The 12,793-nt window shown below is 45.5% G+C and overlaps 1 protein-coding gene across 6 annotated transcripts in view; it reads left to right on the top strand.

Moving 5' to 3' along the window:
• Window positions 1–1,213: 1,213 nt before the first annotated feature.
• The window catches only part of LOC114434372 (tensin-3-like), a 30,551-nt gene continuing 18,971 nt past the window's right edge, over window positions 1,214–12,793 (top strand). For 2 of the 6 annotated variants that reach the window (XM_028403564.1, XM_028403565.1), the window contains exons 1-12: window positions 3,942–4,629; window positions 4,732–4,782; window positions 4,864–4,986; window positions 5,067–5,131; window positions 6,163–6,246; window positions 6,435–6,547; window positions 6,618–6,678; window positions 6,754–6,829; window positions 6,913–7,042; window positions 7,189–7,254; window positions 8,241–8,345; window positions 11,218–12,147. In XM_028403564.1, the coding sequence (XP_028259365.1) occupies window positions 4,381–4,629; window positions 4,732–4,782; window positions 4,864–4,986; window positions 5,067–5,131; window positions 6,163–6,246; window positions 6,435–6,547; window positions 6,618–6,678; window positions 6,754–6,829; window positions 6,913–7,042; window positions 7,189–7,254; window positions 8,241–8,345; window positions 11,218–12,147 (2,053 nt within the window). In that variant the 5' untranslated portion in view covers window positions 3,942–4,380. The other 4 variants (XM_028403567.1, XM_028403569.1, XM_028403566.1 and 1 more) reach the window with 4 other exon arrangements.

Genomic DNA, 12,793 nt, shown 5'->3' with positions numbered 1-12,793 from the left:
CGTTCACGTGTAACCGGAATGCTCGGGAATTTCAGGGTGAGCACATGACAGAAGGGCGTAGGGGGGAAACTACCGGTATTTTGGTGTTTGCTCTAAGAGGAAGAAACAATGACAGAATTCAACGCAGAGCAGTTGTTGGTACATTTAATAAACGTTATTCTCGTATTAGTTTCTCGTGTTAGTTACAGCGTTAGAATTTCCTGACATTCAATTAGCTTCAAGAAAACCACTTCAAAACTTTCCTGTCCTCTGAGTTTATACATTTTCCGAGCTTGGATGAGTCTCTAAATGCAACATAAACTGCAGTTACTTTACTATTACTTCACGTGTTTTACTTTTTAGGTAAATTTGCATTGTTTTCAGCCACCTGACTTCCTTGATTTAAATATTTATGTCATTAAGCTAACTGGGATATTTGCGCTTTAAATAGCTAATAATAACCAGGGCTAATCGGTAAAGCGTCTTTTGGCGCCACCTACTGGAATAAAGACTGTGTCGTCATGGCGATTCTAAAAGCGTTTAAATCAATTTCTAACAATTATTTATTGATATATTTATTTTAAATAGTATAATTTTAGAAAATAATAAATTATTTTTTATTGTTTTTGTTTATATTTTTTTACTTTGTTGGATTTTTTTAGATCATTCTTTTGTTTCAGTGTTATTTTTTAATTCTTTATTTATTATATTTATGTTATATTATGTATGTGTATGTATGGTTGTCTTGTCTTTTAATAAAGTTAACTAAACACCTCTGTCAATGTTAATGTATTATTGTTATTCATTATTTATCAGGGTTTATATTTTTGCTTCCTAAATTTGAACATTGTAAATAAAAGACATATTTCAGAAGTTTGCTGTTTTACAATTCCTATTATTCATTCTAAATTGGTGTTTATTTGTTTTTGACAATGAAACACTGTTATAATCTTTAAAGTAGATTTTCATTGAACAGACAAAAGCACAGACGATGCAGCGATCAAACTGTTTGATCAGCTCCTGTCTGTGTTCGATGAGGTGGTATTGGATTGTTACAGCTGTCTCTGACGCACAAACAGAGGTGTAGTGCTGTCACACTGCAGTCCAACAGAGGGCAAAGTGCAGGCAGTGCTGTATAGTTTATCATGCTCGCACTCCCTCTCTCCCTCTCTCTCTCCCTTCCTCCTCCCATCTACTGTCAAGTCTCCACCTCACTTTTTATACCAGTCACACACACACACACACACACTGTTACTGCTGTGAATCTGACTTCTGGCTGCAGAGGTGAGTCTGTTTTCGGATGTTTTTAACATGAATGAATGTTTACCAGTTTCCCTGCTTCAGATTTTACAGCATGTGATTGATGGTAAATCCCTGGGGGGTTAAGTGTCCCCCCCCCCCTGACAGATGCAGAGATTAGCCCACTGACACTGAACCCCAGGAGACGTGTTTCCTCTGAGAGTCAGGAGGTCATGTCTGACGAGCATTCTTGTCTTTACAAAATAAAAGCCTGCCAGCAGGGCTGTGATAATTACACTTATTACACATGCAAATGCACTTGCTTTGACATAATTAGACTCTGATTGAGATCCTGCTGGAGGATTTAATTAAAAAAATAAGACTGTGTAACTCAATAGGAAAAGCTCTGCGGAGAGCTAAAGGGAGATTAGTTCACGGCCTTAATAAAAAGCTCTCAGGGACATGGAGACGGCAGGATGGGACTCTGGAGGCGGACTGTCAATTTCACTTCTGGTATTTTCGCACAAACGCTTTCAATTTCAAACAATCTGTTAGTGGGATTAAGTGTCTCTGTTTAAAAAGGCGAGTGGGTGTTTTTGACTGGAACAAAGATGGCTAATCCATTTTGGAATGCCTTTCTTTTAAAATGGGAAATAAGGACTATAATTAGCTGCGGTGGTTAGTTTAGGCTCGAGGACTGTGCCGAGCTGCTCGGCCTTATAGCAGCATGTGTGTAAATGCATGTGTGTGGTTAGGTCGCACACTTCCGTTTGTTTTGGTTCCCCAGCCGGAGGCATGCTGACAAATTTAGATCGCAGCAAAAGAAACGCTGGAAAAACAGGCCAGGAATACATAATTGGAGAGTAGTCACTCATTAAGATGGTTTGCCCAACATGTCACCGGCTTCAGCGAGGACTCTGAGGCCGGGGTGCAGCTGCAGCAGCAGCAGCAGGCATGTCGGTGCTGAAAAACACATTTTGAACACGTGTGTGAAAACAAGTGGACGCCACAGAAATGTAACACTTTAACAATGATACAGGCAGACTATGAGAACATGGACTCTGAATACAGCTGTGGGGACATGGAGGTCTGGGTGTCTGTCATGTTTCTGCCATGACCCTGATGGATGGACTGACCCTGAGCACAGACACATAAAAGGGAGAAGGGTCTGGGATTTGGTCATCTGTGTTTCAGTGACTACTTAGTGCCACACTGTGGTTTCTTCCACATTGCATCTTTTTGCAGTAGCTGGATGATTGATCAGGGTCTCTAACCTTAAAACTGGAACTTAGCCTTTCAGTGAACACTGACGGACATCACTGTGAAGTGCTTTCAGGAAGAGAAACTGTAACGATCCTCTTCTTGATGGGGTGGGGCTTGTTTCCTTGGTTATCAACACAATGATCTGTTTCTAAAGTTGGAAAGTGAGTGAAAGTTAGACTCAAGTGACAAAAGGGAACCGGAGACTATCGACCTTGGATGTTGGACAAAAACAAGACTTAAGAGTGGGTGAAAACAAAACAGCTAGCGGTGTCAGGGAGACTCAAACCCCCGAGTCTCTTTTATTGTAATAAAGCTCACAGTTTGCACCAGAAAACTAGTTTAGTTTAGTTTTTTTTAAACTAGTTTAAGTTATTTGGTTTTTTTTTTGCGCACAAGATGTGCCACCAAAACAATAATCATAAAAAGCAGAATGTTTATGACCAAAGTAAACGTCAGTTTTTCATCCCTGGTGTGGAAGTGGGAGCTGCTGCAGTGCTTCCCTGTGTGTGCTGTTCCTGCCTGTTGCTCTGGTGAAATGGTTGTATCACTGTTTACTCTGCTGTGGTCACATGGTCAGGGTGAAGGCGAGGTTAACCGCCGCCCTCTGTTGGCTCTTCTCCGCTCCTCAGTCCCATGGACGTGCACTAACATGCGTGTCATTTCTCTGCTCTGAATGCTGACATGGTGCCCAGATACCACACAGTTATCCGCACCACGGTTCACCCAAGAATGTGGGAGGAAGTTCTTTAAGAACATATCCAAAGAAACATGATGGGAAAAAAACAGGCACAGTTTGCGGCTTTGGGAAAGGCCTGTGCTTTAATACAGGCATTACGATGTGTGTGTCATAACTTTAAGAACCAAAGGATTATGGGTACTAAAATGTACTTAAGGCTCGCTAAAAAGTTCAAGAAGTAACAAATTACTTCTTAGCTAGCTTCTTGGGGTTTGGGGTGGATTCTGTTGGGGTTGTCTTTATGCTAAGCTAAGCTAAGCTAAGCTAAGCTAAGCTAAAACTTTATTAATCCCGAAGAAAATTCTTGTGCCAGAGATATCAAGTTACATTAAATGCAGTTAAGTACAGAGTATAAGTGTCACTATAATCCAATCAGAGTACAGTACGCAGTATGAGCACAATATATGATGCATGGATACAGATGTGGCGTTCTGTGCTGCTCCTCGGTAGTCTCAGTGTACCACTGAATGTGCTCCTGTAGGACAGCAGTGTGTCATGCAGGGGGTGAGACGTGTTGTTACGAATACTGAGGAGTTTCCTCAGTATCCTCCTCTCCGTCACCTCCACCACAGACTCCAGCTCCACTCCCAGGACCGAGCCAGCCTTCCTAATGAGCTTGTTTGTTGGTGTCGGCCGTCTTCATCCTGCTGCCCCAGCACACTACAGCGTAGAAGATGACGCTGGAGACCACCGAGTGGTAAAACATCTGCAGCATGGTCTGGCAGACGTTGAAGGACCTGAGTCTCCTCAGGAGATACAGGCGACTCCGTCCCTTCTTGGAAACATTTCTGTTTGTGCAGCTTTTCAGTCTCTGGTTGTGTTGTGATCGTTGTAGCTTGACGTTACCTTTGCTGGTGTTTGTGTGAAAAGTAAAGCTATGCTGACCTAAAAAGTAAAAATAAATGGTTACAGAGTCATGAGAATGAAAAAAGTCGGATTCTTCAGTGTTCCTCTTTTTAGTGCTGATGACTAACGAGTTTTCTCTCTGCTCTCTTCTGCTCATGAGCTCAGAGTTTCCAGTGACTAAGCTTTTCTCTGACCCCACTTTGTTTCAGCATCACATCCAGTAAAAAGGATTTGCAGATTTTTTTTTTTTAAAGCTGACCTCACGAGAACTCCCATATTTAGATCAGATCCACTGAGTCATTTGAGGCGTCCAGCTGATGAGGCCCGTGCTCACACACATGCTGTCTCACTTCTCTTTAGTTTCTGCATCACTTCCTGGATCTCTGCAGGCGGCGCCCATGTGGCCAAACGCAGCCATGGAGATTACGCGTCGAATGGATCTGACCTACATCACAGAGCGCATCATCACCATCTCCTGCCCTGCCGGGTGTGCCGAGGAAACCTACCTGCAGAACCTGCAGGAGATCATTCCCATGCTGCAGTCGAAGCATGGACACAACTACACGGTGAGGCTCATGCTCGCTGATTTATCTTTTTAACCCTGAAGTGATACTTGTTTCTGTTTTGCACACTTCATCTTACTTTTGTTTTTCTCGTGCTTTTTGCAGCTCATCAATCTCTCCCAGAGACACGGAGCTCTCACCCAAATGAACCACAAAGTAACCACAGCACTACACACACTGAAGGGGTTAAATCTGGCAGAGGAGTACTGACGTGCAGTTTTTTTTTTTCCCTGTCAGGTTCTGGACACCGGGTGGGTGGACTTTTTGGCTCCCGGCCTGGATCAGATCCTCAGTGTGTGCACCATGATGGAGAACTGGCTGCAAAGCCATCAGAAGCATGTCCTGGTGTTACACTGCAGGGTACACACACACACACACACTCACACTCACACACTCACACACACACACATGTTTCTTTATACTGATTCTGTGATTCACAGGGAGGTAAAGGCCGGCTGGGAGTCCTGGTGGCGTCCTACATCCACTTCAGCAACATGTCAGCCAGGTAACACTGACGGGGGCCGAGGACATGCAGTGATGTTCCCATCTGTCTGCTTAGTGTCTGCATTCACTGATGATGGATGACCTTTCAGATATACTTTATTTTGTTATCTATTGACGGAGCCTGGCTACCCTAAGCTAGGTGACTAAGCTAATGCTAAGCTAATTGAGTATAGCTTCAAGTTGATCTGACATTGATGGAAAGTAGCATCAATCTTGGATTACTTTATGAAACCAAGGCACCGTTGGAGGTTTTACTGCATTCCCACTCACGCCTGCTAGTGCTGCACATTAGCTGTAAAATAATGACGCAGCACTGATGTGTTTGCAGGTCAAAGAGCAGACAGAACAATAGGCAGAGCAGACAGAAGCTGTGCGTCTCCAGCAGGCAAAGGGCAGCGCTGCTGACTGATGAGACTTTGAACCACTCTGTTATTTGATTATTGGGCCGGGATCTTGTTGCTGTTGGACACCGGTCAATTTATTCTCTCGTAATTTAGCCCTGAACCTGAAGAAAGCTACAGAATGTGGCATTTTTTAAAGCAAACGTGGCCGCCTCTATAGCTTCACACTGCGGTTTCATTTCTTATTTAAGTAACCATGGAAACGCTCAGTTTGAGGTCAATCACTACAAATACTAAAAAAAAGAGGAAGAAGAAACGGTTCTTTGTGTGCAAAGGTCTGAGAGAGAGAGTCTGACAGAGTCTGAGAGAGTCTGATGGTCAAGCTCTTGGTTTTATCTGTTTGTCGCTGAGGCTGCAGACTGCAGACTGCAGAAATGAAACGCAGCGTCTTAAAGTGATTTTTACTGCTGTGAAGACAAACGTGTCATAAATCCCGACTGTGGAGCAGAAAATCTGTTCGAACTCTGAGGCCAGAGTTATTCCAAACTACAACTCCCAGGATGCACTGCGGTGGTTGGTGCATTAAACTCTGATTACGGTGGTGGTGGTGGTGGTGGTGGGGGGGGGGGGCATGTATACGGAGCTGCTTCATCACTCGTCATCATCATCTGAACCTGTGCCTCTCTCTCAGTGCAGAACTTTCTCTCGACCACTTCGCCATGCGGAGGTTCTACAACGATAAGCTCTCCGCTCTGATGACGCCCTCACAGAAGCGGTAAGCGTGACTGATGGTCTGCAGGTCGGCTCTGACCCCCTGCAGGTCGGCTCTGACCCCCTGCAGGTCGGCTCTGACCCCCTGCAGGACCACGTTCGGCTCTGATCTGTGGCCTCTGACCTCAGACTGCCTGAGGCTCGTCGTGTTTTAATGATGTCACAGACGCTGCATGTCGTCCCGTCCTGCAGGTATGTGTGGATGCTGGGCAGCATGTTGAAAGGAGGACTGAGGATGTGTCCGTCTCCGACCTTCCTCCTCTGTGTTGTTCTTCACGGTCTCCCCAACATGAGACCAGATGGAGGTGAGAAGCTGAACTATGATCGGAACTAAACAGCCACATGTTTTCCTAAGATGGTCTCATTGTCTCATAGGATGCTGCCTGTTCCTGAGGGTCTACCAAAACCTGCAAGCTGTTTGCACATCAGCCGTCTAGTGAGAACCATTCAAACAGTATGTGATGTGATAAAGCACAGCAGGTGCTGTAACGTGTTAATGCCTCCGCCACAGCCACGCTAATGCAGCCCACACAGACCGGCTCTACTTTGTGCTTCAGCCAGCTCAGCTGCTCAAAGGGGACATCATGGTGAGCGGAAAATATCGGAAAATAACAAAATGTGAATAAATGTTTAAAGACAATGTAAACATGTCGTGACTTTCTGGCTTCAGGTGGTGTGTTATGATAAAAACAGCCGCTCGGCCAGCCGGCAGGTCGTCTTCCAGCTCCAGTTTCACACAGGCCTCGTGGTCGGACACACCCTCACATTCTCAAAGGCGGACCTTGACTGTGCCATCGAAGGTATTTACAGCCTTTCCATATTAATGTGTGACTGAAAAGTCCGTCTCCTTACCTGAACTCCTGCTGGAAGAACGTCAGCTCCGCGTGCCAGCTTCATCATAACCATCCAGCTGTGCTCCTCCTCCTCCTCCTCTTCTTCTTCTTAGACCCTCGCTTCCCAGAAGAAGGAAAAGTGGAGCTGCTGCTGTCGGAGAGTCCTGAAAGAATAGCAGGTAGGTGATTTATCTTTAATAAAATCTGCAGTTATATAAACAGAGAGGCAGTGGAGGAACGCAGGTTCAAATGTGTTTCAGATGGAGCCCACGTTTCATTTCTCAGAAAAGGAAGATTTACATTTACAGCAGCACACAGGTGTCAGTGAAACATTCATACATAACACACACGTATCCATATGCAAATCTGATATGTGTGCATATATTAAAGGTGTGGAGCTAAAAACATTTAAACTATTTAAACCCTGTTAGAAATTATGTCACAAACACCGTGATAATCCCCAATTTTTAGTTGGTGTTTACATTTTTATAGTCAAATATATAAACAGAGGCTAATAGGAAGAAAAACATAAACAAAAATGTTTGAATTTCTTAATCTGGATCTGAATTAAATGCATTTTTGTTCTTATTTGGTGAAACAGTGGATAAGTTCAAACATCTGGACGCCCACACTGACTCACTCAGACTTGATATCTGGATGCTTCATTGTGTCTTTTTATCCAAGCAGAAGAGACAGACGTGACTCAAGACTGAAGCATACTGACACACACACACACACACACACACACACACACACACACACACACACACACACACACACAGAGTTATGAATGAAAGAGTTGACTCTGCCAGGTGGGGGCAGTGTTGGACATCAGGCCGAATGGACCAGGACTCACCGCCTAAAGTCATGCTCCTCGCCTCTCAACAGGAAGCAATATGAGGGGTTATCACTCACACACATCTGACAGGAATTCAGATTGCAGATAATGTACACAGAAGAGATAAACACACCAGCAGACACACACACACACAGACACTGACAAGAAGGTAGACATCAACAAAGTTATCTTATTATTTAAATCACATTTGAAATCCGATCTGTTGCTGAGGAAACAAACACAAGTCTGTGTGTGTCTGTGTGTGTGTGTGTCTGTGTGTGTGCGTCTTGTTGTTTCACTGACTCCTGACCATTTGTCATTTTCCAGGCAGAGAGCTGTGGCACAACGGTCGCTCTGTGACGGTGGACTACGACACCTTGGACCCTTTGGTCAGACGAGACTCATATGAAGACTCGTCTACACCTGAACCAGGTGAGGTCAGGGTTTACCCCCAATCCACCTGTTTTTTAACACTTTCTCTTTCTGTTCTTCGGAACTCATCTTTACACAGGAATCATGCGGGAAGCATTTATTCTTTTATGGAAGGTAAACAATCTCTGCTGAGTGTTTATGTTACACAAAGTCAGGCTAAGCTAGGCTAAGCTAGGCTAATTGTCTGCTGCTACTGTTTCCATTCATGAAAACAGTGCTTGGTTAACAGCAGCTGGTTGAGACCAAATCAGCACACACTGCAGTGTAAACAGGTCTGAACTCCTCCACCAGCTGAAAGCAGGGTGAGGGAGTAACTCCCCACAACAACCGGACAAGCTGATCATTCATCAAATGTGTGTTTTTTTTGGGCTTTTTGTTGATTGTTTCTGCCGATAATGTATTTCTGGCTGCTGCTCTGGGGTTCCATCCCTCTGTGGGTGCAGATCCAGTCCCTCATGATGTCTGTCTGGACCCGGGCTGGTGTCTCGTGGGTAATTGCCTGCTCATCATTGTGACAACTTACAACTGTTGTGGTCACAAAGGCCTCTTTGGCGTTCCTGGGAATGGATGTAATGACAATCATGTAGACACCAGCCAGACCAGACCTGTGCATTTTGGAGGCGGCTGTTTTTCAAGAAGTTTTCCAAACACACACAAACACACACATAAACACACACATCCAGACGGCTGAAACAATCACTTGTTGTTGCGGCTGAGGTTTCAGCTCCAGCTGTTTTATGCCATTGCTAAATTTGCCCCGGCCAGCCATGTAATTTAGATCAACCATCCACAAACACACACACACACACACACACACACAGACACACAGAGCCATGAGCGCCAGCACACACATGCATGAGCATAATGAGGGTGCCAGCCAGTTAACAACGCAGGCGCTCGCAAGAATGTTGTTTTTTTTTCAACCACAGGTGGTTCTACTTTACACCCCCCCCCCACACACACACACCGCTTCTATCACTCCATCTCCTCATCCTCTCTTACTTTTCTCCCTCTCTCTTCCCTCTCTTTATCTCCCGTCTCTTGCTTTCAGGTTCAAGTTGCAGGTTGCAATTTGTCCGACGTGTCCCCATCCCCCCTGCTTCCACACAGCCTCCCTCCAGTGCCCGCCTCCATGTTTACATTCCCCTCTCCATATTTGGCCAGCTCAAGGTCCTTGTGCTTTGTGTGTGTGTGTTTTTTTCTCCTTGAAAGTGCATTATGTGTGTTGCACACACTCTTCCACCTGTGTGTGTGTGTGTGTGTGTGTGCTTAGTGAATGATCCACCCTTCAGTTTCCTTCCTTCTTGGACATAAAATGCATGAGTGCACAGCCTCTCTCTACCTGTGTCAGCCGGGACAGGATGTAGAGGAGGGGGAGGGAGGAAAGAAAAAAAAGGAGGCAAAGCTAATTTGACGAAGAAGGCGGGATTTATAGTGCATGAACGGAGGAGTGACACGAGAGAGAGAGAGAGAGAGTAGGCGGGGGGCACCAGGGGGCTGTTAGCACCTTAAGAGAAAGAATGTTCTCTGCTGGTCTGAGAGACAGAGACGACGACAGCAGCGCAGGAGGAGGAAGAGGAGGAGAAGCTGCTCCTCTTAATCTGCTTTCACTCTCATCCTCCTCATTCTGCCCTCGTCCTTTCCTCCCCTTCCTCTCTGCTTGTCATCTGTTTCTCTTTTCCTCTCTCTCTGGCATTTCCATCCTGTTCCCAGTCTGCAGAGGGGGACAGTGAAAGTTTGCTCCTGGCTGCCGGTAAAGTAAGCTGCTTTTGTTTTATATTGAAGTCCTGTGGATTCTGCAGCCTGTTTATCAGTTGTGTGATATTCTGTGTGTGTGTGTGTGTGTGAGCAGCTGTGAGGTTTTACCGTGCATGTCTGGTATTTGAGTTTTATTGCCTCTCTGGACTCAGGAGGCTGCGCTCATACAGCTCTGGTATGCACTGTATGTATTGTTGCAGTCACTGTATGGGAGCAGTCTTATCTCATCAACAACTTTTAGTCTAGTTACAGAAGTTTACCAGAGAAAGTTGGATTATTTCATCTTTAGCTTATTTTAAATGTGCAGTCAAAGCATTAAAGTGTGTGTGTGTGTGTGTGTGCAGACTTGCAATCGCTTGGTCTATCTGACCTCAGGTAGACGTCTGTGACCGACACGTCCTCTGCGTAACACACAAACACACACGTATGCATCCGCCTGCGCACACAAAGGAGCTCTGTGTGATCTACACGGAGTGTGTCTGCTGTAATGAATCATGTACAGTAGAGGCGGCTGCAGGTACGAGGTCACATGTAGTGTTCCAAAGAGTTAAGGCCAAAAACAACTGGGATTGTTCAGCTACAATAATCCAGACAAGATGAGAGAGCACTTCATGAAAATGTACATATTTATTTCCACCCTTTGGTTTTGCCTTGCAGGCTCTCTGAGCCAGAGGATGATGGTTTGTGATGGATGCTATTCCTAAAAGATTAATGCCTTCACTGAGAGAAAAAACTTCTTGATTAATTAGTGATGATTTTGTTGTTTACAGCCCTAATCCAGATGTTGATTTACAGTACATGTACAATTGTTGTGCTTCTTTATTGCAGACAAAGGACCAGCTACCTCTGATTGGTTGGACTGGTGGCAATTTCGAGATTTAATTTTTAATTTGGACACATAAAAATTAGAAACAGTGTCGATTTTTGGGCACGATTATAATATATCATAATATGTTACATAGTTTAGATTTGCTTTTAGAGATAAGATGAACTGATTTAACTCTTCTGAACTGTCACTGCTGGATTAAAAATAATCGAGTACATCCAAAATGTTCTATTATCAAATATGTTTTATCAATGAGGTGTGATCTGACATGTTTTTCTTTCTGTACAGTTGTCCTGGACTCTGGGAATGGTTGCCTCTATGCCAGAGTGAGGAAGCAGAGCAGCGAGGAAGGAGCCTCCTTCCATCTGACCTCCAGCAGCCCCAGCTGCAGCGACCGAGCCCCGTCTGCCAGCAGCGACTCAGGCCTGTCTGTGGCCTCGCAGGGCCTGACAGGCGGCGGGCAGAGGAGAGGGGCCACACAGGACAAGAGTCCCCAAGCAGGGAAGCTGGTGGCTGGGGTGGACATTGAGCTTATTCAGCCTCTTCTGGAGGTCATGACTGAACTTGCTTCGTCTGGTGGAGGGGAGGGGGAGTTAGCTGGGAACGAGTCTGGACTGGGACACGCCGTCAACGGAGAGGCGTCATCCAGTGAGCGGGAGACAGACATCCTCGATGATGTGGATGAAGTAGATGATGTGGCAGGTCCTCCTCTGGACATGCCGAGCTCGAGCAGTGTTTGCTCCCTCTCACCTGAAAATCTGCCCGAAACTCAGAGACCAGCCCAGACGGAGTACTCCACGGACTCCTGGGTACGGCAGCAGCAGAGGGTGGATGTCACTGACAACTGCCTGACGGCGGACGAGGAGGTGAGATCAAGCAGGGTGAGAAATAAGAGGCCGCCACCTCTGGCGGTTCCTGACACACCTCCTCGAGGACTCAGCAGCAGGGATGCGGTACTGAGAGGGCAGGTGGACCAGGACGATGCACACAACATACACAACACACAGACCGACAAAAGCACTCACACTCCACCCTGTCAGGACGATGAACTGGCGACGTTAACCACGGACATCGACGAGTCCATAGAGCAGTTGAACCAGCTGATTCTGGACTTGGACCCCACCTTTGTTCCTGTTCCCACCCGCTGTGCACCCCTGTCCCGCTCTGTCTCTCTGCACACCAACGGCCACAGCCACAAAGAAAATACACATCTGTCAGGTAAGTTCAAACCAGGATGATACATCCCAGCATAGACCTGACATTTAGGATTTCCTCCCACTAAGGATAAGCATCAGTATTTATATGAACATTTTAAAGGTTCTAGAAGACCTTGTTTTTACTTAAGAGACATTTTTTCCATGAAAACCTAAAGGATGTGACCTTTATGTTCGCCTCTGCTAGCGATTCAGCAGTGGTTAGCTAGCTTGCTGTAACTTAGCTACATGGAACTTCTCCGCTGTTTGTTGATATTGTTCTTCACATTGACGTCTGCTAAACTGCAGTCCCACAAATAGACTACTCTTAATGCAGTGGATGGTTCTGTGGTGGGGTGAGGTGACCTCATCAGCCAAATACTGCCTGTGCTTTGAGGGAACTGACCATTTTCTTTGGCCACACTAAGACAAACACACCTTTGCCAACATGTTTGTGGGCAGATGAAGCTTGTTGGGAGTATTTCAGGCTGCTACACACTGAGCACCATTTGTAACCCCGACCGCCTCACTGTGGAAATCTCCACCTGAGATGGAGGAACATGTGTGATACAGAAGGCGTGTTTGTGTTGTGTTTGTGTAAAAGGTGGAAGTGTTTGATTAAACATGTAGTGGATGTTCTCTCTGTGTAAGCACTGTAAAATCAGGACCTC

The sequence above is a fragment of the Parambassis ranga genome, chromosome 4, assembly GCF_900634625.1.
Source record: "Parambassis ranga chromosome 4, fParRan2.1, whole genome shotgun sequence".
Classification (NCBI taxonomy): domain Eukaryota; kingdom Metazoa; phylum Chordata; class Actinopteri; family Ambassidae; genus Parambassis; species Parambassis ranga.
This window is presented reverse-complemented; position numbering and strand designations above follow the sequence as displayed.